The following is a 27,945-nucleotide window of genomic DNA, read 5'->3' as shown; positions in this document are numbered from 1 at the left end:
GATAAATGTTCCGGGGTATATTAGTCAAGGTCACATGGGAAGACTGTTTTGTGGTTTATTCTTCTGAGCTCCTGAGTCATCCCTCATTACTGATGTACCTGTAGTATGATTAGCAATGTAACCAATAAAATATTTTTAATACAACATGTAGAACCATCAAATCTAAAGTCCCTCATCATGACAATACCAGCTCAGCTATAAGTCTTCGCAAAAGTGGAGCTGGTCTATTCATATTTTACTTAGTTTCAAAGAGCAGGAAGCCTGCAAAGGTGGAGAAGCGCTGGTGGTCCCCATGAAGAGCGCCATTGCCCATTCTCAGCCAAACCTCATCCCCTTTGGCCAGCTTCAGCACTGCATGGTTGCTGGATGTATCTGATTTCCCCTTTGTTTCATAACTAGAAAGAAAAAAAAAGGCACCAACTACTTAGTCTTTGCAGTGAACAGCCAGCTCTTTACCAAAATCTGTCCTCTCTTCTCTTCTGGAGTCTCACACAATTACGTATAGTCCTGGGACTAAATTCTCTAAATGACATGTGAACAGAAATGACATGTGCCACTTATATATAGGATTCACCAATAGAGCTCTCACAAACAGCCCCCCTGCTCTTTCCTCATTATGACTGTGTGGAATGCTAATGACAATGACCAGCATGACCTTGGAAGCCATCTGTTGAAGCCCGAGTGTTTGAAGACTGTGCCATGAGAAGTAAAGGAATTTCTATCATGTTCAAGCCCTTGGACCAATGTTATAGCAGTTCAGTCCACCTTAACTAATTTAGAATTTGGTTCTAAAGAAAGGTGCTGCCATAATGCAAACTAAAACATGTTGCATTGGCTCATGGTCAGGCAGAGAGCAGTGAGGAAACAGATATTGTGGGCTTGAAAGTTGGAGTTCCCTGTCATGCTAGAGCAAAACATTTAGGAAAACGTGATGACTTGGAATAGAATGCCTGATGCATACAAATGTCCACAAGCTTGCTGTTCTTTCCTCCTTCTGACTGTGGCAATGACAATGATGTGAGAATTGGGGAGTCAGTTTTATAGATGGCAGAAATGCTTTCACCAGCCCACATCCCTCAAAAATCTGGTGGAGCAACCCTCCTTCCAAACTCCAGACAATTCCCTTCTCCACCCTTTCCACCCCATCCTTCCCCAACCTGAAACCGTCCAAGAAAAATTGAGTTCTAGTGTGTTTGAGCCACAATATTCTGGATCTCTGTGTTGCAGCATTTCACCTACCTAACTCATCTTTTTCTCTTTTGGCTTTTCAAAGCCTCTTATTAGAGGCCAGGGTCCAAAAGAAAAAAATATGGCAATCCCCACAAGTCATCAAAAATAACCGAGAAAAGATAACAACCACGAAGTTTTTCACAGAGTTTCACGATACCCATTTATTTAATTATGGGAAATGTGTTGGCCTCTCTTCCCTACATCTTAAGCTTATATCAGAGCAAATTGCAATATTTCTTTTTTAAATGAACTTTTTTCCAAGGTGCCTAAGGGCCAGGTTGCTAAGGTAAACATCAGAGCCACGACACTGCCTAAAGTAGGAAACCAACTCCCAACCCTTGAACTGCCAGTTCCAGGAATGGTAGAGAAGGCCATCAAAAGGGCTAAACTCGGGGGCTTCCCTGGTGGCGCAGTGGTTGAGAGTCTGCCTGCCGATGCAGGGGACGCAGGTTCGTGCCCTGGTCCGGGAGGATCCCACATGCCGCAGAGCGGCTGAGCCCGTGAGCCATGGCCGCTGAGCCTGCACATCTGGAGCCTGTGCTCCACAACGGGAGAGGCCACAACAGTGAGAGGCCCGAAAAGGGCTAAACTCTAGGCAAAGGGGGCGGGCAGTAGGAAAGGAGAAGAAAAGACTGAGAGGGAAGGAAAGAAAGAATGAGTTGAGAAAAGAATACAAATGAGTAGTTATGGGGAGTGTTGCTAGTAATTAGTTCAAGGCCTCTTCGCAACCTGCTTATACTCAAGTTTATCAGAGTCACTGCTTCCCAAACAGTAATGATAATCTGGGCGTATATTGTACATGGGAGGTCTCAACAACAACAAGGTTTATGCCAGTCTCTGTTGATTCCTATATCCCTCCTGGCATTGGCCATCCTTTGAGCGAACAATGGCAGCATGGATACCTATGATAGAAAAGGCCACTCACCTGTACATGCTGAAGACCGTGTTGCCATTGTGCATGAGGTACACATACACTTCCTCAACGTCCTCGTGCTTCATCATGCTGAAGGTGAAGAAATACACACCTGAAAGAGGCCGATATTTATCCACATTTATATTAACTATTGTACATTGAGGACGGGGAGATAGCAGGGAGATAGGTCACATGACTTCACACTTCTTTTGTTGCTATTCTACGTGGTATGTAGGTTCTTCTTGGCCTTTATTTCTATGAGTGTCCCTTTATCTGCTCTCACCTTCAAACTGCTTTACATATTATTGAGACTTTCTCAGTGTGTAGACCATGTTGCCCTAACAAGAATACAAAGTCTTTAAAGGCAGGATTTGGCTGTATCTCATGGCCTCTCCTTGCCCCTAACAAAGTGCAAAGTATATAAACCCATCCCTAGGTTTAGATTAACCATCATTCACACCTTCCTCAGCACACATATGGACAAAGTAGAGAGCCCTGCATGGAGGCACCCATGGTCTTCTGTGGCCTAACAAAATGACCCAAGTGCAACATTGTCCTTAGCCAAAGATAAGAAAGTACTGTAGCACAGTGAAATGTTCATCAGTTCTAATAGCTCCAGCAATTTCTCATGTTATTCACTGTAAGTAGGTGAAATTATGTACAATAAATAGAAAGATTCAACTTTGACTCAGCAGCATGACCTTGCTACTAAAAATATGAATCCTTTTCATTAAAATAACAGCAACATATTTTAAAACATGTTAGTTTTTTTGTAAGAGTCTAGGGCTCCTAATTGAAAGTAACTTAATATACCTGATACACTTTAAATACCAATGTAGAAAATACCTTCACTGAAAGATTAAGAAGAATCCAACAGTAGAGAGATGAGTGAAAAGGAAAATCTTCCTAACTCTAAACGATCTTGGTTTTGAGAGTGCATTTTGGAAAGATGAATGAATATAAATCATCAAACTCTTATTGATTTCCATGCTACATTTTAAAACTAACGGCCTTGTCTTAATCCATTTGAGCTGCTATAACAAAATACAACAGACTAAGTAGCTCATAAATAACAAAAAATTATTTCTCTCAGCTCTGGAGACTGAAATTCCAAGACCAGGTGAGGGCCCTCTTTCAGGTCACAGACTTCTGGTTGTGTCCTCATATGGTAGAATGGGCTAGGGAGCTCTGTGGGACCTTTTCTGTGAGGGCATTAATCCCATTCATGGGAGTTCATGTGATCTAATCATCTAATTCCATCACCTTGGGCATCAGGCTTTCAACATGTGAGTTTTAGGGGGACACAGTCAGACCATAGTAGACTTTGTAAAAGAAAAACCCAGAAACATCTAAAAAAAAAGCAAAAAAAAAAAAAAAAAAAAACACCGCATAGTTCTATGCTGTTTTCCAAAGGTGCAATCAAGTAAAATAAAAGCTCTAAGGCTACCATGTTGATCCATCTGCCTCTGAGTCAAGTTGAACCAAATAAAGATGTATGATTATGCTTAATTTAGTGCCAAGCTGGCATGTTCAATGTGCTGAGAATAAAAGATAGGATATAAAAATAAGTCATGTTCATTCATATACCTAAAGATTGGTCCACAGATGAAAAGTAAAGGCAGATAGAAATTAGAGACTCAAAAAAGTAATTTATATGTGTGCAGTTTTTCACATTTTACAAAACTTCTTACTACATGCACACACAACAATTTTCAATGACTCAAGAAGATAAAGTGGGAATCAAAATGACAGAAAAAGGGACTTCCCTGGTGGTGCAGTGGTGAAGAATCAGCCTGCTAATGCAGGGGACACAGGTTCAAGCCCTGGTCCAGGAAGATCCCACATGCCACAGAGCAACTAAGCCACAACTACTGAAGCCCGCCCGCCTAGAGCCCGTGGTCCACAACAAGAGTAGCCACCGCAATGAGAAGCCCACATGCTGCAACTAGAGAAAGCCTGTGTACAGCAACGAAGACCCAATGCAGCCAAAAATAAAATATAATAATAATAATAATAAAATGACAGAAAAAGATACTACTTTTCCTGGAAAAAATGATGTCTATTATAAAAAATAGATGCAGAAGCATTTTAGAAAGACTAAGAAACCAAATGGTGAATAAATGAAATGACTATAGAGTTGGAAATATAATACAAAAGTGAATCTATATTATATCCGCAAGTGGGTTTGCTCTGCGAGGGAAGGTACTAAAACCAGAGATAATACATTTGAACTCTGTTTTTCAGGTCTTTGTGCTACATAACTGTAAAATTCAGCCTTCTCTGTCCCATCACTCCCAGAGTTAAGAAGTATGAAAAGGGGGCTTCCCAGGTGGCGCAGTGGTTGAGAGTCCGCCTGCCAATGCAGGGGACACGGGTTCGTGCCCCAGTCCGGGAAGATCCCACATGCCGCGGAGCGGCTGGGCCCATGAGCCATGGCCGCGAAGGCTGCGCATCCAGAGCCTGTGCTCCGTGATGGGAGAGGCCACGGCATTGAGAGGCCCGCATACCGCAAAAAAAAAAAAAAGAAGAAGTATGAAAAGTTCATTTTATAATCTATTGGATGAGGTTTAAACAGTAAAGTGGGAGTCAAATGATGGTTGTTATTGTCTGAATTATGTGCAGCCCAAGAGAATTCTAAAAAACAACTAAATCCTTGAGCTTCAATTATAAAGCCATTGAAAGCAATGGAAGCATTCACTGGGCATATCTACGCACCTATGTAATTTGTGGCACAGACAGTGTGTAACAAAATAGTTATAGGAAAATTATAACATAAGCCTTCAGAGCAGAAAATCACATAAGAAGATTTAAAGCTGATTGAAGCATGATGAAAGATTGCTTCTATCACTTCATATGCCAGTTCATTTCTGACTTCAGCTGGGTAGAAAAATAAATCAAGGCACACATTAAAAGCATTTGTGACAGGACTTCCCTGGTGGCACAGTGGTTAAGAATCTGCCTGCCAATGCAGGGGACACGGATTTGAGCCCTGGTCTGGGAAGATCCCACATGACGCAGAGCAACTAACCCCATGTGCCACAACTAATGAGCCTGCGCTCTAGAGCCTACGAGCCACAACTACTGAGCCCACATGCCACAGCCACTGAAACCTGCACACCTAGAGCCCGTGATCTGCAGCAAATAGAAGCCACCGCAATGAGAAGCCCACGCACTGCAATGAAGAGTAGCCCCCGCTCGCTGCAACTAGAGAAAGCCCACACGCAGCAACACAACCAATAAATTTGAAAAAAAAAAAAAAAGCATTTGTGACAAATCTAACATGGCCACTGCACCCATCAGAATTTTCTTTTTTTTCCTTCTCAATACCATATACAGAGACAAGGAAAATTGACAACAAACACCAAAAAAGTATCCATTCTCTGCAAAACTAGGAGACTGAAAAAAAAATCAATAAACTTAAAATATCAGTTAAGTGCTGTCACATGTCACTGACAGCAGGCAGAGTCACGAGGAGTCAACATGGAGGGCAAGGAGTTTTGAGGAAGCCAAGTGGCAGCAGATCTCAAACAGTGCCCAGAAAAATGCACTCTTTGTTGCAGAAGGGCCACTCTGAAATACAGATGCTGAAAAGAAGCTCCTGTGAGCATGGCTGAGATAAAGCAAAAGTTATGTTTGGGGAGAAGGCTGCTAGATAAAGTACAGAAAGTGTGGAAAGCCATCCTGCAGTGGCGGATCTCAGAATCTGCCAGCAAATATAAGGCTCCTAAAGGCAAAGGAACTGGCGAGTTCCAGGCTGGTTTCAGAAGTTTTCCTAGACCCAGTGCAGTCTGGGAGACAGAGAAGTGTGGCCACACAGAGAAAACACACAGAGCGGCTGTAGTTAAAAGAAGTGGCAGGGCTTCCCTGGCGGTCCAGTGGTTAGGACTCTATGATTCCACTGCAGGAGCGCAGGTTCGATCCCTGGTAGGGGAAGTAAGATCTGGCAAGCCCTGCGGGGCAGTCAAAAAAGAAGTGTAGAGTGCTTGCTTCGGCAACACATATACTAAAATTGTAACGATACAGAGATTAGCATGGCCCGTGTGCAAGGATGACATGCAAATTTGTGAAGCATTCCATATTTTAAAAAAAAGAAAAGGAAGAAAGAAAACAAAGAAATGGGGCGTCCCCCAGCAGCAAAGTAGGAACCACCAAGCCACCAAGTCTGGAGGTGTGCTGGGGTCCCTCCCCTTCCCCAAGAAACTACTGCATAGAGCTGATCTAGGAAAATTCTTCAATCATCAGTTAATTTTAGAAAGTAGAAAAGAACAAAAATTACTCACCAAGAAGAAATGTTATCATGTGGTAGATGAAAAATGTAAGCAAAGATTCCATCATGGGTTTGAGATATATTAATGAAGCAAATCCCTCTTTGAAAGAACATCGTAAAACAGAATGCAGAAACCCATGGTAGAAATGACCAGACAAGAGGAGGAACTGAAAACCAGGACATCATGACTAATGTAAAACACAGAAAACATTAAAAAAAAAAAAGTATTACAGAGACAAGACAGAAGAAATTGGAAGAGGCAAAAAGGATAATTAACCCCTAGAAGATGCAATTTTAAGCATATGCAGGATAGAAATGGAAAAAGCAAACAACATGAAATGGAAGTAAAGAGCACCAAAAGATTAGAGAAAATAATACATACAGAAGACAGACTAAGAAAAGTTAAAAACAAAACAAATAAAGTGTACTTGGAGTTGTTAAAAAAATTAACCAGTGGTGTACTAAGGTGCAGGGGGAGGGGTCAGGGGGATGCTTGTGAGCGGTCCACCCCCCAGGGGAGGAGTATTTTATCTCTGACATGTTTAGAACTGCTGGTCTATGATGCTAATAAAAAAATCTAGCTAACATTAATTGGCTTTATTACAGTTTTTAAATATTCTATAGACAATATATCCCGTTTGCCTAATTTCCTAACACAAGTCAGACGGCTCCTAATGCCACCTCACCTTAGTACAACGAGAAGAAAAAACTTTATTTATGTTTTAAAATATAATTCAAAGAAGCTTTCCCAGACAAAAAGAAGGCTTACACACACATATTGAAAGGACATAGCAGGAAAATTTGACCCAGAATGATTAACACTTCTTCTAGAAAACTCACTGGACTTTGCAGATAGAGAAAGAATTCTTTGGGAGGTCAAGCAGAAAGATTGTCACTTATAGGATGAAAAAACTCAGACTTATGTCAGAGTTCTCCAGACCAAATGCCAGAAAACAGGACCAAAAAAAATTTTTTTTAAGTAAGCCAAGGTTTTTATTTGCAAGCCAACGTTATAACAGTTTAGAGCATGTAAAGTCTCAGGGAATACTGACGGCATAAGCTTTCTTGAGAAAATGAAAGGTTAAGGTTTAGCTAATAAAGAGATGTCTGGGAGACTTTGGCAAAATGACTAGTGGTGAACACTGAATATATTTAACTGCAAGATAAGTCCAAATCATAGGAGTGGATAATGTTGACAAACTAAAATGTAATTGTTTTATACCTTAACAGTGTATAAATGATTCAACCACCAAAAGTTAAAAATTAAGAAAGAGAGAAGGTGGAAGACAGAATAAGCTCATTGATTGGCTTATTTGTAATATTTTATATATAATATATATATAATATATATATATAAATACTATCCAAGAGAAAGCTGGGGAAGCTATAATATATTAAACATAGGAGACTTCAGAAATATTATCAAGGATAAAGAGAAACATTATATAATGATAAAGGGTCAATTCACCAATAGTCTAAATGTCTTTTAACTCATGAGTGGATAAACAAACTGATACATCCATTCAACGGAATACTACATAGCAAGAAAAAGGAAAACACTATTGATTCATACATAGACATGTGTAAATGTTAAATGAATTTTGCTAAGAGACATATTGTATATATTGTACAATTCCATTTATATGACATTTTGGAATTCTAAGGTTGGGAAACCGATCAGTCATTGTCAGGGGTTGGAGTACACAGGGGTTGACTACCAAGGGATAGCACAAGGGAATTTGGGGGCTGAAAGAACTGTTCCATTTGATACCATGGTGGTGGAGATACATCTCTATGCACTCGTCAAAACCCATAGAGCTGTACACCACAAAGAATAAATTTTGCTCTGCAGAGTTTTAAAAACTCAACTAGAATATGAGAAACTCGAGATTATGACAAATGAATCTAACTGTATTACAAATGAATGAAGTAACAGAACTGAAGGGCATGGGGGAAAAAGATGATCTAAGGGCTTTTAAAGACAGTGTTTTGACTGGATGGTAAAAATAAAAAAAATTGGACACAAACATTACACCCTAGTTGGTAACTTTGTTTCTCATGGCACACGGGTTTGCAATTTTTTAACTACTTTATTTGTATACTAAGGTTCAACAAATAAGTAAATATATTATAGATTAAGAGAGCCAGGGTTCACACTGTCAAATAAAGAAGTTACAAATAAATAAAGAGGATGCTAGGATGAACTCAGTGGTGCTGGATTTGAGTCAGATGTATCAGAATGAACTCATGTTTTTTTGTTTGTTTTTTAACACACAATATAGATAGATTGTATCAGAATGAACTCATTTTTTTGTTTGTTTTTTAACACACAACATAGATAGATAGATAGATAGATAGATAGATAGATAGTAGGAAAATAAATACAGATATGTACGCATGCATGATTAGTATACATGTGTATTTCCTAACTCTGTCCAATGACAGGACCCAAAAGCAGTGACCTCCTAATAGCGATGAGTACATTTAGCACCCAAGTCTTGGTTTCTAGATACTACTCTCCAATGAAAGGAACCAGGACTCCTTGGGAAAATGGGTATTTCCAGAGCTAGGACAGGGGAAAATGCAATATGAGCTTGAAGCAGCTTGTGGCACTAGAAAGTAAGAAAGTTGTTGGGGACTGAATAATGCCCCCCATGTGTGCTCATGTCCTAAAATCCCCGAGATCCATGACTGTTACCTTATATGGCAAAAGAGATTTTGCAGGTGTGATTAAATTCAAGGTTTTGAGATGGGAAGATTATCCTGGATTATCCAGGTGGGCCCAGGGTAATCACTCTGTCTCTATAAAAGAGCCAAGGAGGTCAGAATCTGAGAAGACAAAATGATGGGACAGTGGACGCAGAGATTGAGGTGATGTGGCCAATAGGCAGGGAATGGTGACAGCCTCTAAAAGTTGGAAGAGGCAAGGCCCTAGAGCTCTCCAGAGGAACCAGCACTGCCCATACCTGGACTTTAGCCCAGTTGGACTGATTTTGAAGTACTGACCTCCAGAACTGTTACAGAATAATTTTGTGTTGTTTTAAGCCTAGTTTGTAGTAATTTGTTACAGCAGCAATAGGAAATGAATACAGAAGTACTGAAAAAAAATTTTTTTAATGTTTTTAAAATACGATACAGCCTTCCTTGGGGTGGTGGCAAAGGGGAGGGGATGAACTCAGTTATGACACATTTAAACTGTGAGAATAAGGGCTTTTCAAGGCAGAGGTAACTATGCCCTTAAGGTTTATTTGGTTAGTTTGAATGAGTTAATAATCTAAGTAGCCCATGGTCGTCATCATTTTTAAAAATGTCTCTGTCTTTTCATATATATATATAATATAATATTTTATATATATATATATATGTTTTAACCAGAATCACAAAGAACTCTTAATTCCCTTAGGGTTTCTTTCTTTGTTCCCTCCCCCTTCCTTCCTTCCCTCCCTCCCTCCCTCCCTCCCCCACTTCCTTCCTTCTTTCTCTTGGTTGCTTAATTGATTAATCCAGTCATTTATTTTTACCTCTCACCTGATACTGGGGCCCCAAATCTACCGGTCATGACATCGAAGAAATTTCCGATGTTGGTTTCGACACTGCTGAAGATAATCCCACTGTTCTGATTGCTGAAGTGAGTTGCCAGAGAAGCCATGAATGCAATCTAAGCAAAGAGTTGGTGGTTAATTAAAAGGCAATTTATCTTAGAGAAATAAGGTTTTGATACAAGTAAGTTTATTTCACCAATATTTGTAACAGCAAGATTGGAAATAATTTAAACATTAATCTATAGAGAAAAATTAAATAAATCATGGTGATTTCTAACATTTTTATGCTATGCATCATTAAAACTATATATCAACAGTTCTGAGCATGTGTTTCAATGACCATTAGACTTTTTTTTTTTTTTTTTTTTTTTTTTTGCGGTACGCGGGCCTCTCACTATTGTGGCCTCTCCCGTTGTGGAGCACAGGCTCCGGACGCGCAGGCTCAACGGCCATGGCTCACGGGCCCAGCCGCTCCGCGGCATGTGGGATCTTCCCAGACCGGAGCACGAACCCGTGTCCCCTGCATCGGCAGGCAGACTCTCAACCACTGCGCCACCAGGGAAGCCCGACCATTAGACTTTAAAGTGCTTTCTGAGATATTAAAATTCTATTATCAAATAATACTGGAAATTTGGATGAAATCTTCTACATATAACTATTAAATGCCCATTAGCATATACTAAAGGATCTGAAAAGTTCTGCAGCCAACGTTTTAACTTTGTTTGCCCTGTGTTATTTTCTCCATAAAAGACACGTGTGATATTATGATTTATAATAAATATATATTTAGTATTCGCCCCCAGTTCTGGCAGAGAACTCCTAAAATCTTCAGAATTTCCTAAGTGTTGAGGGCAATCAAGGTGTCTTTCATTATGTTAATGAGGCAACTTTGGGAAAGCCCCTCGGGAGGGTCTGGTTGCCTGTGGAGCCAACCACGTCATTAGAGAGCTTTGAACTCTCAGTCCTCCCCCATCCCCCCCTCCCAGCCCCTGCCCCCAAACCTCCGCAGAGGAGAGATAGGGGCTGGACAGAGGATCAGTCACCAATGGCTACTGATTTAATTACTCTTGCCTAAGTAATGAAGCCTCCATAAAAACCCAAAGGACAGGTTTTGGAGAGTTTCCCAGTTGGTGAACACATGGAGATTTGGGGAGAGTGGCGCTGTCAGATAGGGAGTGGAAGCTCAGTCCCCATACCTTGCCCTATGCATCTCTTCCATCTGGCTGTTCTTCAGTTACATCCTTTTATAATAAATTGGTGAGCAAGTAAGTAAAATGTTTCTCTGAGTGCTTCTGTGAGCCACTTTAGTAAATTAATCAAACCCAAGCAGGGGGTCATTGGAAGACAGAAACACAGGTGATAACCTGGACATGGATTGGCGCCTAAAGTGGGGGAAGGGTGGGGCAGTCTCGAAGGACTGAGCTCTTTTTTTTTTTTTGGCGGTACGCGGGCCTCTCACTGTTGTGGCCTCTCCCATTGCGGAGCTCAGGCTCCGGACGCGCAGGCTCAGTGGCCATGGCTCACGCGCCCAGCCGCTCCGCGGCATGTGGGATCTTCCCAGACCGGGGCACGAACCCGTGTCCCCTGCATCGGCAGGCGGACTCTCAACCACTGCGCCACCAGGGAAGCCCACGACTGACCTCTTAAGTGTCAGAAGTGAGCTGAATTGTGGGACATCCAGCTGGTATCCGAGAATTGCCTGGTGGTATGGGAATAGCCCACACTCGGAAATGGTACCACCATTGGAGAGTCACATTTGAAAGTCAATGCCAGTCCCCTGTCCAAATGAGTCATTGAAACTGAATGCGAATTAGATATTGATCTGGTTAATGCATTCTTTAACTTAGTGGGATTATCCATCTTGAATGAATGGAAGTTTTAAGGGAGAGGGGTGAGAGAGGAGAGAGCAAATAATTTGAAGTTCTGGAAGACTTGGGGGAGTAAACAGGGAGGCAGGCCTGGGGGAATCAACACAGAAAGGATTGGGGCAGTCAGAAGGACTGTGTGAGGGCACTGGACACAGAAGGATGAAGAAAGGGTGACACTGAAGGAAGAGATTTAGAAATGGGGATGAAGGGGCCGGAAGTCACCCTCCGTTACAATCTGCCCAGGACCAATCTTGTCTCCACTTTAATGCCTCCTTCAAGACATGGGAAAGTAATTCTCCCTAAAGACAGTAATGTGGTTTTAGGGTTAAAAAGCTGAGGGAGCAAATGTAATAATTGCCCAGGTGTTCTCCATTAAACTGGCTACTACAAGGCCCCTTGACTAGGATATAACCATTCACAGATTTGGGTTAGTTTCTAGCTTTGAGAACCATCCATCTTATTAGGTACCTATAACCTGGGCGATGGCATCTGTCTCCTTTTCTTTGTAAATTTATACTGGCACACAGACCGCAGGTTGCTAAAATTATTAAACAGTGGTCATTAAAAAGTTACGGGAAAAAAAGCCGTTACGAAACCACAAAAGCAGGTTGAGTAACACACAGGATCTCTTAGTTTACCCTTAAAATAACTTGATTCCCCCCAAAATGATGGAATTTATCCAAGGTCAAACAACTACCACAGGTGCCCAAATAAAGGGTAAAGGTTTCCCCCACTGATATTTCAGATAGAGTTTCTGTACCTTATAGTTCTTTAAAAGTTTCTCGTGTTATAGTACTGTCCATGAAAATATTAATCAATAATCAAAGAAAGAAATTGGAAATTTTTATTAAAGCGAACCTGAGGATTATAACCCAGGGGAAAATCTTTCAGAAAGCTCTGAGGACCGTTCTGAAGAGGTGTGGGGATAGGGGGAGAAACCAGTATATATGTGATTTAGGTGAAGGGGTACATGCAGTCAAGCACACATCTTGGTAGAAGGCTACTGCTATTCACAAGGGACAGATATCTTAGTTAATGGTTTCAGTGCTTTTCTAAGTAATGGTAAGATGCAAGAAACTGGGTTCATAAATTTCTCTCCTGAAAATATTTAACTGTCTGAGGGCCAGTGCTGTCAGTTTTCCCAGAGCACAAAATGCCTCATCCTGATCTTCACATTGAATTCCTTCCACAGTGTATTGTAGGTCAGCGACTGCAGTGGGAATGACTTGGTTCTTATAGAACTGGATGGTGGGCAACATTCTTTATTTTACAATCCTCTCCCTTTTGTTCTTAATTTCAACCAAGGTTTGGGGGGCATTTTATGACCAATTGTCCCACTGCACTAGGAATGCTCATTCCCAGGTCAGGTGAGGATTTCCTTGACAGGACACTCCATGTGCTATTACTAGACCAGACTCAGTTAACAGTAGCCAAAAGCCTCTGGACCACCTGTGTTACTAGTCTGTTACGGTCCAGGAAATGGCTCCCTCTTGTTGCTTCTTCCCATATCCAGAGTTACACTATTACAATCATTGATCTTACAGAACTATATATTTGGTCAATTGTTTCAAGTCCCCTAGTCATCATTATTTTTATTGGAATCTCAGTCATACACTGGTAATGAAAGAAAAAATAATCTTATAAAATAGGCAGAACACAAGTAATATAGCTAGTAACATTAATAAGGTTGTAAGTAAGTAATGTTATCTTCTAAGGAGTTACATGTCTGACGTCAAAAGAAGAGAAATTGATCTTTATGGTTGAGCAGTTATTTCTGCCATTGGTGAGGTCTGGTTAATGCATAATGCAGATGCACAATGCACAGTGGAGGGGAGGGAGGAGGCCAAAATGGGCAGAGAAAAAATTATGTTTAAATTTTTCTTGTCTTGCCTTAAAATATGAATTTTATTCCATCAGTATGTTCTCTCAGTTACTTAATTTTAATCACTAGTTACTGTTTCAGGAACACATACCAGCCAGAAACAAGCAATAAAAAAATGCTAGTTTTCAGTGTTGATAGGAGTCCCTTGGAAGAATCCATCTTAAAAATATTAGCCAAATAAATAAATAAGTAACCCAGACTTAGTAATTTTCTTGGTGTGACCTAACCTCACGTCTCACATTTGCAAGTTTTAGGTGTTACCGACAACAAGAATTTTGAAGATCACTTAAAAGAGAAATAAAGAACAGATAAATGGGGGACTTCCCTGGTGGCTCAGTGGTTAAGAATCTGCATGCCAGTGCAGGGGACACGGGTTCGATCCCTGGTCCGGGAAGATCCCACATGCCACAGAGCAACTAAGCCCGTGCGCCACAACTACCGAGCCTGTGCTCTAGAGCTTGAGAGCCATGACTACTGAAGCTCATGTGCCTAGAGCCTGTGCTCCACAACAAGAGAAGCCCCCGCAGCACAGCAAAGAGTAGCCCCCCACTCTCTGTAACTAGAGAAAGCCCACGCACAGCAATGAAGACCCAACGCAGCCAAAAATAAATAAATGAATTTATATATTAAAAAATAACAGATAAATGGGTAGTGGGCTTGAGATAAAACGTCCAATGATAGCCTCATAAATGAATTAAAAAAACTTTAAGCTGAAATGAATATGGTCTCATGACACAAAATAAAATGCCTCCAGTAATAAAGAAGATACTGATGAGAAAAGCTTTAATAAAAATTAATGCCACGAAATCTGATTTGATAGAATTACTTGTATATTAATATCCATATATGTAATTTAAATATGCAAATGTAACAAAATTGATAAATAAATGGAATGGTCAACTATCTACTTAATAATATTTTATGCATCTAAAAGTTTACATATTCGAGTCGCCAAAAACCTTTTTATTGAACATAGCTCCTCATTTGGAAAATGGAGATTAGCTGATGTCCAGGGTTGCTTTGTAATTTGGTCTAATGAGGGTGTTGAATTTCACCCTTCATACATTTCTCCCTAAGAATGATTTCAAAGCACTTTGACAGCATGGGTCTTCTGCAAACACCCTGTGGTGGAGATGAACAAATTGAGACAGGTTTACACACTGAGGATGAGGAAGCACTCAAGCCTTCTGATTCCTGGACCCTGAGTGAGGGTCATCTGGAGACATGCCAAGACGATTTACCTGCAGTTCCGGTGGGATCCCCGGGAAGCCCTTCTCTCCTTTGGGGCCATGCTGCCCACGCTCCCCCCGTGGCCCCAGATCACCTTTGTCTCCTTTCTCTCCTTTGGCCCCTTCGTGGCCAGTGGCTCCATTATTGCCATTGTTTCCATGGTTTCCTTAAACAACCAGACATCATCACATGAGAAAGCCCAGTCACTCATACTCACCATCTATTTTTATGCAAATGCAGCTCCTTTCTTCAAAAATGCACAAACTTAATTGTAAAAGGGGACCATTTGAAACAAGCTCTAACACAGCCATGGTGACATCATTGGATAGGCTCGCTTTTAAATGGGACACTGAAAACAGCCTTAGATACTCTTAAGGCTCCAGGCTCCAAAGCCTGTTTTTCCTATAAAGCAAGACTTGGATGAAAAATTGCATAGAGACATTATAAAGCATCCTTTATAGTAGCAAAGATTTGAAACCACCTAAATGTCCATCAATACTGAAAGGGCTAAATTAAAAAATGGTACATCCCAGTAAATGATGTTATATAGTCACAAAAAAAGAATGCTGAAGAAAAATATTTAATAGCATGATATTTTTAGATAAAAAAGGTTATGAATCAATCAATAGTGATAGCATGATACTATGTATATGTGTATATATATATATATATATAATATAATATAAAATATGTACATGTTTTACCCTAAGGGGAAAAAGACTAGAACAAATTACATAAAAATATTTTGCAGTGGTTTATCTTTTTCTAAGTGGATGAAGCACAAATGATTTTTGTGTCATTCTATACACTTTTCTGCATTTTTGAAATTTTCTACAAAGAACATGAACCACTTTTATAACTGGAGGAACAGTATAATCATTGATAAAAAATTATAACAGTAATCTTGAAAGCAAGACTTGGATAATGATTTCAACTCTTCACTTCACTTTGCTAAAAGATAATTTCTACACCTCTCCCTTTATTTTTATATTTGTTGAATTCCAGGTCCTTCTGTTGTTTATTCTGTGTGCTACCTTTGGTCAGGTTTCATACCGAGCTTGCAATTCTTCCAGATTAATGAACTTTGACTGGGTTTACAAGTTAATGTGCTAATGACAAAACTGATCCTGATGGGAAGCACGTAGCCAAGGCCAGCCTGTCCTGTGACCTCAGAAGAGTTTAGACCTAAGAAGGTTTTAGAGGGCTCTGAAAGTCCCCTGCCCGTAATCACTGTACCGGCTGCCTGCTGTCCTTGATGTTCAGTGTCATAGATTCCAAGCTACTGATCATAAAGTCTAACAGAGCACTTTCTCATTCTAAATTTGGTTTCATTTGACAAGCCACTCAAAAGTATTAAGAAAAATTAAACCTTATTTATTAAATATTAACATCAATGGGAGTAAGTCAGAGAAGAGCAAGCAGACATTTGCCAAGCCCTGAGAAAATGTTCTATCCCCAGGAATTGACCTGGAGACAAGAAAGTCAGTTAAACCCCCAGATAGATTTGGAGGTCCTGGGACAGAGGGCACCTGGGCTGCCCTTTCCTTGGCTGACCCAGGAGACTAGCAAGTTCCCCAAATGATCCATGTCTGGGGTGCCACTCAATACTAGAGATGGCTGAACAGTGGGTCTAGAGGGACCCAGTGGAGCTCTACAGCATGCCCCGTGCCACCATATGGTGCTGGAGCCCAAAAATGTCCCCATGAGTCCAAGAGAGGCATGAAGGTCAACTGAGAGACAGCTGTGCGTGGAAGGACCTGGGGGTTAAGGGAAGAAAAACTCAGCTAGACCTAGAATCAGACAGAAAGAGGTGTAGCTCAGTCAAAGAGACTGTGAAGCTGACTATAACCCAGACCAGCAAGCTCTCCTCCCCACTCTCACTTCCCAAATCCCCTGAAGCCTAGATCTAGTGCGCTGTATGGAGCACACGGTGGCAGAAACACTGAAACAAGAGTATAAACTTGTTCAGCTCCAGTGGTTCCAGACTCCACACTGGGGAAGGGCCTCCTGGCCTATAAGCTGGGGCCCCAGCATGCCTAATGCCTGTGGGATTCTGCAAGCAGTATGGATAATAAATACTATAGTTTATACAGTTCCACCTCATTAACTCAATAAGCCCAGTTCCCCACCCAACTCTCTTTTGGGTTTTCCATGCATAAGCTTTGGATCACACACAAGTGATCCCAGCTTACTGAGCTTCACCCCTGGCTCCTGTTTCGGCACAGTCTGCAATTAGACTGGAAACAACGCATCTCTCTCATCCTTACCTGGAATGCCAGGGAGACCAGGAGGTCCAGGGGGGCCTTGGTAGCCTCGAAAGCTGTAGTCTCCATGACAACACTTGCTGCAGTCTGGGGGCAGTCCTCCAGTTTGTGGAGACTTTGAAAAAATACAAAGAGAAGCTTCAGAGAAAGGTACATATGAGTAATTAGAACTTTTGAGCTTCCTCTGGCCACAGCCCCTAGGTAAGCTTAATTCCAAGCAGCCTATGACAACATCAGAAAAGAAAGTGTGGGGTGACTTATGTCATCTTATGTCAATGGCAAAGGAGTCAGGGAGTAGCTAAGGTGAGGTGATGATCAGAAGGCAAAGGAAACGGGAGAGTCACTAGAAGAACAGGCTCTTTGGAAAGTGTGAGTGGAAGTGGAGGATTGGGGCTGTGTTTCTGGGAAGTATGTTCCTGCTGCTACAGGAAAAGAGAAAGCTCCTTCAGAAAGAGAAAGCTCCCTTTCTTTTCCAACTGTCAGTAGTCTCAGATGTAGCTATATTGAGTAGATGACCCTCAAATGATAAAAATTACCAACCTCAAATATAGTTATTAAGTCTATCTATATTCATGATACTGGGTAAAGAGTTCTTAGAAATTCTGAATTGTATCACAACACACATAAATTACCTTAGAAAATTAAGGAAAGAAAGTAGTCATTAGTCCAATAAATTCTTATTAATTATCTACATCCTGAAACAACTTTAACTCCCTTTTTTTAAACTTCCACCTTTAACATGCTGTTCCGTTTCATATTCCACTTGAAAATTTAAAGTGATTAACGCATTATTTGAACCGAGATTTCATGAGTACTTAATGGATATTAAATGTATTCAAATATGACACTGATTTTAACGCTTCTTTCTTTTTTTTTTAAATGCTTCTTTATTCAATGATAAATTTCTAAATAACTTGTGCTTACTGTCAAGGAGCTAGAGATTTGGCAGAAGTTGAATGGCAGAAGAGTTAGAGTTGCTCATAAAATTTGGAGTCCTCTCTAAATTGGCAAATTTTTTTTTAATTAATTAATTTATTTATTTACTTTTGGCTGCGTTGGGGTCTTCGTTGCTGTGCACAGACTCTCTCTAGTTGCGGCAAGCGGGGTCTGCTCTTCATTGCGGTGCACGGGTTTCTCATTGCGGTGGCTTCTCTTGTTGTGGAGCATGGACTCTAGGCATGTGGGCTTCAGTAATTGTGGCTCACCGGCTTAGTTGCTCCATGGTATGTGGGATCTTCCCGGACCAGGGATCGAACCCATGTCCCCTGCATTGGCAGGTGGATTCTTAACCACTGTGCCACCAGGGAAGTCCCTTAAACTGGCAACTTTTTTTTTTTTACATCTTTATTGGAGTATAATTGCTTAACAATGGTGTGTTAGTTTCTGCTTTATAACAAAATGAATCAGTTATACATATACATATGTTCCCATATCCCCTCCCTCTTGTGTCTCCCTCCCACCCTCCCTATCCCACCCCTCCAGGCGGTCACAAAGCACCCGAGCTGATTTCCCTGTGTTATGCGGCTGCTTCCCACTAGCTATCAACCTTGCGTTTGGCAGTGTATGTATGTCCATGCCTCTCTTTTGCTTTGTCACAGCTTACCCTTCCCCCTCCCCATATCCTCAAGTCCATTCTCTAGTAGGTCTGTGTCTTTATTCCTGTCTTACCCCTAGGTTCTTCATGACGTTTTTTTTTCTTCTTAAATTCCATATATATGTGTTACCATACGGTATTTGTCTTTCTCTTTCTGACTTACTTCACTCTGTATGACAAACTCTAGGTCTATCCACCTCATTACAAATAGCTCAATTTCGTTTCTTTTTATGGCTGAGTAATATTCCATTGTATATATGTGCCACATCTTCTTTATCCATTCATCCAATGATGGACACTTAGGTTGTTTCCATCTCCGGGCTATTGTAAATAGGGCTGCAATGAACATTTTGGTACATGACTCTTTTTGAATTATATTTTTCTCAGGGTATATGCCCAGTAGTGGGATTGCTGGGTCATATGGTAGTTCTATTTGTAGTTTTTTAAGGAACCTCCATACTGTTCTCCATAGTGGCTCTACCAATTCACATTCCCACCAGCAGTGCAAGAGTGTTCCCTTTTTTCCACACCCTCTCCAGCATTTATTGTTTCTAGATTTTTTGATGATGGCCATTCTGACTGGTGTGAGATGATATCTCATTGTAGTTTTCATTTGCATTTCTCTAATGATTAAGGATTTTGAGCATTCTTTCATGTGTTTGTTGGCAGTCTGCATATCTTCTGTGGAGAAATGTCTAGGTCTTCTGCCCATTTTTGGATTGGGTTGTTTGTTTTTTTGTTATTGAGCTGCATGAGCTGCTTGTAAATTTTGGAGATTAATTCTTTGTCAGTTGCTTCATTTGCAAATATTTTCTCCCATTCTGAGGGTTGTCTTTTGGTCTTGTTTATGGTTTCCTTTGCTGTGCAAAAGCTTTTAAGTTTCATTAGGTCCCATGTGTTTATTTTTGTCTTTATTTCCATTTCTCTAGGAGGTGGATCAAAAAGGATCTTGCTGTGATTTATGTCATAGAATGTTCTGCCTATGTTTTCCTCTAAGAGTTTGATAGTTTCTGGCCTTACATTTAGGTCTTTAATCCATTTTGAACTTATTTTTGTGTATGGTGTTAGGGAGTGATCTAATCTCATACTTTTACATGTCCCTGTCTAGTTTTCCCAGCACCACTTATTGAAGAGGCTGTCCTTTCTCCACTATACATTCCTGCCTCCTTTATCAAAGATAAGGTGACCATATATGCGTGGGTTTATCTCTGGGCTTTCTATCCTGTTCCATTGATCTATATTTCTGTTTTTGTGCAAGTACCACACTGTCTTGATTACTGTAGCTTTGTAGTATAGTCTGAAGTAAGGGAGCCTGATTCCTCCAGCTCCGTTTTTCGTTCACAAGATTGCTTTGGCTATTCGGGGTCTTTTGTGTTTCCATACAAATTTTGAAATTTTTTGTTCTAGTTCTGTGCAAAATGCCAGCGGTAGTTTGATAGGGATTGCATTGAATCTGTAGATTGCTTTGGGTAGTAGAGCCATTTTCACAATGTTGATTCTTCCAATCCAAGAACATGGTGCATCTCTCCATCTACTTGTATCATCTTTAATCTCTTTCATCAGTGTCTTATAATTTTCTGCATACAGGTCTTTTTTCTCCTTAGGTAGGTTTATTCCTAGATATTTTATTCTTTTTGTTGCAATGGTAAATGGGAGTGTTTTCTTGATTTCACTTTCAGTTTTTTCATCATTAGTATATAGGAATGCCAGAGATTTCTGTGCATTAATTTTGTATCCTGCTACTTTACCAAATTCATTGATTAGCTCTAGTAGTTTTCTGGTAGCATCTTTAGGATTCTCTATGTATAGTATCATGTCATCTGCAAACAGTGACAGCTTTACTTCTTCTTTTCCGATTTGGATTCCTTTTATTTCCTTTTCTTCTCTGATTGCTGTGGCTAAAACTTCCAAAACTATGTTGAATAAGAGTGGTGAGAGTGGGCAACCTTGTCTTGTTCCTGATCTTAGTGGAAATGGTTTCAGTTTTTCACCATTGAGGACAATGTTGGCTGTGGGTTTGTTATATATGACCTTTATTATGTTGAGGAAAGTTCCCTCTATGCTTACTTTCTGCAGAGTTTTTATCATAACTGGGTGTTGAATTTTGTCAAAAGCTTTCTCTGCATGTATTGAGATGATCATATGGTTTTTCTCCTTCAATTTGTTAATATGGTGTATCACGTTGATTGATTTGTGTATATTGAAGAATCCTTGCATTCCTGGAATAAACCCCACTTGATCATGGTGTATGGTCCTTTTAATGTGCTGTTGGATTCTGTTTGCTAGTATTTTATTGAGGATTTTTGCATCTATGTTCGTCAGTGATATTGGCCTGTAGTTTTCTTTCTTTGTGACATCCTTGTCTGGTTTTGGTATCAAGGTGATGGTGGCCTCGTAGAATGAGTTTGGGAGTGTTCCTCCCTCTGCTTTATTTTGGAAGAGTTTGAGAAGGATAAGTGTTAGCTCTTCTCTAAATATGTGATAGAATTTGCCTGTGAAGCCATCTGGTCCTGGGCTTTTGTTTGTTGGAAGATTTTTTTATCACAGTTTCAATTTCAGTGCTTGTGATTGGTCTGTTCATATTTTCTATTTCTTCCTGATTCAGTCTTGGCAGGTTGTGCATTTTTAAGAATTTGTCCATTTCTTCCAGGTTGTCCATTTTATTGGCATAGAGTTGCTTGTAGTAATCTCTCATGATCCTTTGTATTTCTGCAGTGTCAGTTGTTACTTCTCCTTTTTCATTTCTAATTCTATTGATTTGAGTCTTCTCCCTTTTTTTCTTGATGAGTCTGGCTAATGGTTTATCAATTTTGTTTATCTTCTCAAAGAACCAGCTTTTAGTTTTATTGATCTTTGCTATCGTTTCCTTCATTTCTTTTTCATTTATTTCTGATCTGATTTTTTTGATTTCTTTCCTTCTGCTAACTTTGGGGTGTTTTTGTTCTTCTTTCTCTAATTGCTTTAGGTGCAAGGTTAGGTTGTTTATTTGAGATGTTTCCTGTTTCTTAAGGTGGGATTGTATTGCTATAAACTTCCCTCTTAGAACTGCTTTTGCTGCATCCCATAGGTTTTGGGTCGTTGTGTCTCCATTGTCATTTGTTTCTAGGTATTTTTTAATTTCCTCTTTGATTTCTTCAGTGATCACTTTGTTATTAAGTAGTGTATTGTTTAGCCTTCATGTGTTTGTATTTTTTACAGCTCTTTTCCTGTACTTGATATCTAGTCTCATAGCATTGTGGTCGGAAAAGATACTTGATACAATTTCAATTTTCTTAAATTTACCAAGGCTTGATTTGTGACCCAAGATATGATCTATCCTGGAGAATGTTCCATGAGCACTTGAGAAAAATGTGTATTCTGCTGTTTTTGGATGGAATGTCCTATAAATATCAATTAAGTCCATCTTGTTTAATGTATCATTTAAAGCTTGTGTTTCCTTATTTATTTTCATTTTGGATGATCTGTCCATTGGTGAAAGTGGGGTGTTAAAGTCCCCTGCTATGAATGTGTTACTGTTGATTTCCCCTTTTATGGCTGTTAGTATTTGCCTTATGTATTGAGGTGCTCCTATGTTGGGTGCATAAATATTTACAATTGTTATATCTTCTTCTTGGATCGATCCCTTGATCATTATGTAGTGTCCTTCTTTGACTCTTCTAGTAGTCTTTATTTTAAAGTCTATTTTGTCTGATTTGAGAATTGCTACTCCAGCTTTCTTTTGGTTTCCATGTGCATGGAATATCTTTTTCCATCCCCTTACTTTCAGTCTGTATGTGTCTCTAGGTCTGAAGTGGGTCTCTTGTAGACAGCATATATATGGGTCTTGTTTTTGTATCCATTCAGCCAATCTGTGTCTTTTGGTGGGAGCATTTAGTCCATTTACATTTAAGGTAATTATCAATATGTATGTTCCTATTCCCATTTCCTTAATTGTTTTGGGTTCGTTATTGTAGGTCTTTTCCTTCTGTTGTGTTTCTTGCCTAGAGAAGTTCCTTTAGCATTTGTTGTAAAGCTGGTTTGGTGGTGCTGAACCCTCTCAGCTTTTGCTTGTCTATAAACGTTTTAACTTCTCCATCAAATCTGAATGAGATCCTTGCTGGGTAGAGTAATCTTGGTTGCAGGTTTTTCTCCTTCATCACTTTAAATATGTCCTGTTAGTCCCTTCTGGATTGCAGAGTTTCTGCTGAAAGATCAGCTGTTAACCTTATGGGGATTCCCTTGTGTGTTATTTGTTGTTTTTCCCTTGCTGCTTTTAATATTAAACTGGCAACTTTTAATGATAGCTTACAAAAGACTCGTAGAAACTTTCCTCGACACCAATTAAAATTCAAAAGTTTTTTGAAAACAGCATAGTGTTGCTAATGAATTCATTTTTTAAAAGGAAAGGATGGGGTGAGAGAGGAAGGATGAAAAGAGAGAGAAAGGGAGAAAGGGAGGGAGGAAGAAGTCATTCAAAATTGAAGTTTTCTCTATCATTAGAAATCCAAACAGAACAATGGATCAAGGCTTCACACTGCTGCACCTCTAGACTTTTATAGCACAGGAAACTCTACTCAATACTCTGTCATGACCATGGAAAGGAATCTAAAAAAGAGTGGGTATATGTATATGTACAACTGATTCACTTTGCTGTACAGCAGAAACTAACACAACATTGTAAATCAACTATACTCCAATAAAATTTATTTAAACAATTAAATTAAATTAAAACAAACAAACAAAAAATAAGCTTGGGCTTTTTTCCTTACTCTCATTCCTTTTTCCTACAGGTGCCTACCTAGCTATTAAGAAAAAAATGCAGAACAGCATCTGTAGTCCAAGCAATTGCCTGCAGTGGCTCAGGGCTCAATCTCAAGTTTTCAGTAGGTAGGATTTGGAGCAATCTCCTAGTCTAGTCTTCTGTACCCCAGACCCAACCTTGGACAGGTATGGGAGTCTATGAAAACTTTTTATAAAACTGGCAGAGGAAAAGAAAATCAGTGAAAGCAATTGGTCTGAGAAAGGGGATTTCAGACACTTGGAAAGTCAGACACCACAGCACCACCCCACCTTCTAATCCAAAGATGTAATCTGAGAAGTAGGTATTCTGTAATTTCCTGGTATGATTTTGCTAATATGAAATACAGCTGTTTAAGCTCCAAGGATTCCTAAGCTCTGCCAATAACAAATTTTGGGGAAGGAGAAGGGTGGGGAGGGAGGGAAAGTACTGAAGTGGAACCATTTGTTTAAAAATAGAATTGAAAAACTGAGATGCTAAGAATGTCAGAAAAAGAAGTGAACTGGAACCAGAACTCCCATCATAGGTCTGTGTGACTTTTATGAAGTCACTTTCCCCCGACATCATTTTTCTTGTCCACTAAATTAGAGGTTAGGGTAAAGATGGTCATGAATTTTCTTTCCAGCTCTATAATGAAAACAAAGATATTAAAGTCTTTTCCAAAGCCTCAAATGGTGACTTAGAAAGATGTTGTTTTGAAATCTAGTGTCTGGGTATGAGGCATTAGCGCCTCATAGAGATGGGGTGCATACCCAACCACTTTGAGAGCATAGCGCTGCCGCCAAAACAGGGAGAGACTTCTGGTCATTAAGTGGGCCCCTTCCTGAGAACTGTCCTGTGACATTTCACAACATGGTCCTCCCTCTGGCTTGGTCTTTCAGGGTTCAGTCAAATGGAACCATGTTCATGAGCCTTAGAACAAGTTGGACAGGATGTGTTCATTGAGAAGTTTTCTCCCAGGTAAGGGAAAATGACTTTCTAGATAGTTCTCTATATCACCCTCTTAAGTTTATCAACTCCTTTCCCCAAATTAGGTCAAATTTGAACACCAAGTTCATACAAATGGACAGCATGGGAGGAAGAAATTCCCTAAGACAAGTTCCATCCATTTTGTAGATGGAGGCCTAGGGGCAGCTACTGAGAATGAAGCTCTACTATTGGGAAATGACTCCAGGAAAGACAGTCCACAGCTCCTTCCTTAACTTAAGGAAGAGAGAAGAGAAAGGAGGTGAAGGGAAGTGGAAGAGGGAGAGATAGGTGTCCAGGAAGAGAGGGCAGCTGGATAAAGGTGAACAATAAAGAGCTACAGAGAAGAAAATGCCAGGAAAAGAGAATGCAGGTCTGCTCAGCCCACCTCTACACATCTCCGCACAAACACTATGGCCAGAGTCATCTTTCTAGAACACACACTTGATCACCTCACTGCCCTGCTATGCACAAACAAACAAACAAACAAAATTTTGCTGGAAAAATAAGGTCTAAGCTTCTTCACCGGCCAACGGAATCCATCAGGTGGCACTAAAATCACTGGTGTCTTCCTCCTATAGCCCAGCTCTCCAGCCACGCCCACTCCTCAAGGCTCTTGCTGTGGCGCATATTTGTTTATTTTATTTTTTCCGGGGATGCCCACCCTTTCGTCTCATCTTTTGAGATCTGACTCAGCAGCCACCACCATTCTGACCCTTTTCCCCCAACAGTCTTTTGTGCCTTTACTTTGTTTATCACATGGTACTTAATTACCTGTTGATTTATCCCCACTAGAGCCCTTCAGCATTGTTCAGAGAGAGAAGCTTGAGTGCATTTATCCCCATCCTAAAACATGACTCATAGTAGAAGCACACAAAATAATTGGGAGAGGGATGAATGAGGGAAAAGGGGGATTAAAAGAAAAGAAGCAGTGGGGGGAGTGAGGCAAGAGGGAAGAACACAGAACAATCCTAAATTCAATGTGGGTCTCCATACCCACTGGCAGAGAGTTGTACTGAAACCTCTAGAATATCAGTGGCTAAATCTCCTCACTATCTCCTGTTGGGGGCTGGTTTGCAAATACTTCAGGAACCCAAGGGAGTTGGAAAGCCTCCCCGGCTTAAAAAAAAGAAAACCCAGAAAGTGGCTTCTTTTCCCCCTCATATGATTTCAACATGCTAGTTGCCTAGAGGCACTAGAAGGTGGGGTGGAATAGAAATGTAACTTGGATTTCAGTGGCCTGTCAAGAATTGGTGACCCATGACAGCCTACATCTGCCTTCTGCTGCCTCTGGGGGCTCACATGCCATGACCAGGAAGGATCCAGCAAAGAGCCCATTTTTTGAAGTGGAAAGTCCAGATCAAGGCTTGGACAAAAGCACAAATATCTTTATCACTGAGAAAAACACAAATGAGTATTATTCACTCTTCAGCCAAAAGATTGTCAGATGAAAGACCAATCTCTAAAAGCGGCTTTCAAAAAGCAGGATTGGATTTAGAGGTTATCATTTCTTCCACGGCTCTGCAAAGGAGCAATTTTTTCTTGACCAGGCCCCACAGAATAGTTTGGGCAACTGTATTTGTGGTCAAGTTAGAAGTCCCAGGTTTGTCCCAGATCTACAGCTGCTTCTGCCTGTGATCTTGGTCTGATCACACTACTAGTCTCAACGCAAACTTTCAATCTGTGGTCAGAGGGGTTTAGATTTCAGCTGCATGGACTTTGTCAGGGCCTATTCAACGCATAGAAGCAGTCAATTCTTGTACTAAAACTTATTTGTTCAAAGGTCATATAATTCAGGGGGCTTCCCTGGTGGTGCAGTGGTTAAGAATCCTCCTGCCAATGCAGGGGACATGGGTTTGAGCCCTGGTCCGGGAAGATCCCACATGTCGCAGAGCAACTAAACTTGTGTGCCACAACTACTGAGCCTGCGCTCTAGAGCCCAAGAGCGACAACTACTGAGCCCACACGCCTAGAGCTGGTGCTCCGCAAGAAGAGAAGTCACTGCAATGAGAAGCCTGCGCACTGCAACAAAGAGTAGCCCCCGCTCGTCGTAACTAGAGAAAGCCCGCGCGCAGCAATGAAGACCCAATGCAGACAAAAATAAACAAATAAAATAAATGTTTAAAAATGTTTAATAAATAAAAAACAAAGATCATATAATTCAGAATAACTCTCCTTTCCCCTCATCTGATTTCAACATGCTTGATACCTAGAAGGCAAATCAAAATCTGCTTCTTCCTTATGTTGTACACTTGAAGCTAACATAATGTTATAAGTCAATTATACCTCAATTAAAATTTTTTTAATTAAAAAAATAATAAAGACATATTTGAAAACCTGTTTCTTCCTCTTCTTAATGTTTTCAATTAAAATGAGTCTCATCAATTTGCCATTCACTACACTGAAACCTTAACCCACTCCCGTACTACCCTGAATGAGTTAAAGGTGTTTCCTTAGATGCTGTGCTTATACTCAGCATCGTTCACAAGTCCTCTGTGATTATCAGGCATTAAATCATACAACAGAATCAAGTCTGCGTTTTAAACACAGTGTGTTTTTGTTTTAACTCTTTGGTCCTTTTTTAAACAGAGTGAACATAGAGACTTAGCAACCTAGAGGGCTATAAATCAAATAACCAAGCCTGGCATGAAATGTCACAGTAAACTCGCAAATCAAATGAAAAACTCAAAGGGCAGCTTCTCTCTGCTGGGAAGAATTAACGAAGTCCAGCTTATGATCTGCAGATGATTATCTCTAATGATCTATCTGCAAAGGTCAGATCTGCAAAGGTCAGCTCTCTTCCTTTCCGCATCAACAGAGCAAGAAAGAAACCAAATCACAGCAGAGCAGGGCTGGCTGTCCCTGTTCCCCTTTCTGATGGGGCAGCTGTGGTCTCTCTTTATCTCAGTCCATCAGTGCTACCTCTGCTGATTTTCTAACACAGACCAGCCTCGTCCCTAGTATCCCACAGCAACCCAGACAGAGACCCACAAGCAGCTCAGCCACCTTCTAGAAAGCATCGATCCTAAGAATCATAGCTGAAAAAAGAGCAAAAACAACAAAACTCATTAAGCTTTGACAATAACCCTTAAAAGAGAATTCCGAGTACCTGGCCCCAGAATGGGGTGATCTGGGCTAGGTCATCTACCTCGGGGTGCGGTAGCTCATCTGGTCTCAGGGGTTTTAGGTCTGTAGAAGTGTTATTATCCACAGTCCCAGTTTTAGGATGGCTCCGCTCTCTCACTTTCTCCCTCTTGGAGCCGCTACGGCCAGTCTGATGATGGCTTTGCACTATTCTCGCCACCACTTTATTAGCTCTTCCGCTCACCTCCATGTATTCATCTTGACACAGGCAAAAAGGGAGGAAAAGCAAAGCCAGCAGGTGCCAACAGACGAGCTGCCTTCCGAGCAT

The 27,945-nt window shown here is 40.5% G+C and overlaps 1 protein-coding gene across 2 annotated transcripts; it reads right to left on the bottom strand.

Annotated features, from left to right (window-relative positions):
• Window positions 1–235: 235 nt before the first annotated feature.
• C1QTNF3 (C1q and TNF related 3) lies at window positions 236–27,945 on the bottom strand (the record flags this gene model as incomplete). 2 transcript variants are annotated; one of them, XM_079704120.1, is made up of 6 exons in its annotated part: window positions 236–395; window positions 2,156–2,255; window positions 9,939–10,068; window positions 14,944–15,098; window positions 17,200–17,311; window positions 27,643–27,945. In XM_079704120.1, 6 exons carry the CDS (start codon window positions 27,943–27,945, stop codon window positions 236–238), a joined length of 960 nt encoding a protein of 319 aa, XP_079560246.1. The 2 variants fall into 2 exon arrangements, with proteins under 2 accessions (XP_079560246.1, XP_079560247.1); XM_079704121.1 differs by having other exon boundaries at window positions 27,862–27,945.

The sequence above is a fragment of the Hyperoodon ampullatus genome (genome assembly GCF_949752795.1).
Source record: "Hyperoodon ampullatus genome assembly, chromosome: 4".
NCBI classification, from domain to species: domain Eukaryota; kingdom Metazoa; phylum Chordata; class Mammalia; order Artiodactyla; family Ziphiidae; genus Hyperoodon; species Hyperoodon ampullatus.
The sequence above is the reverse complement of the archived record's forward strand: the minus strand, read 5'-3'. Positions and strand labels throughout refer to the sequence as shown.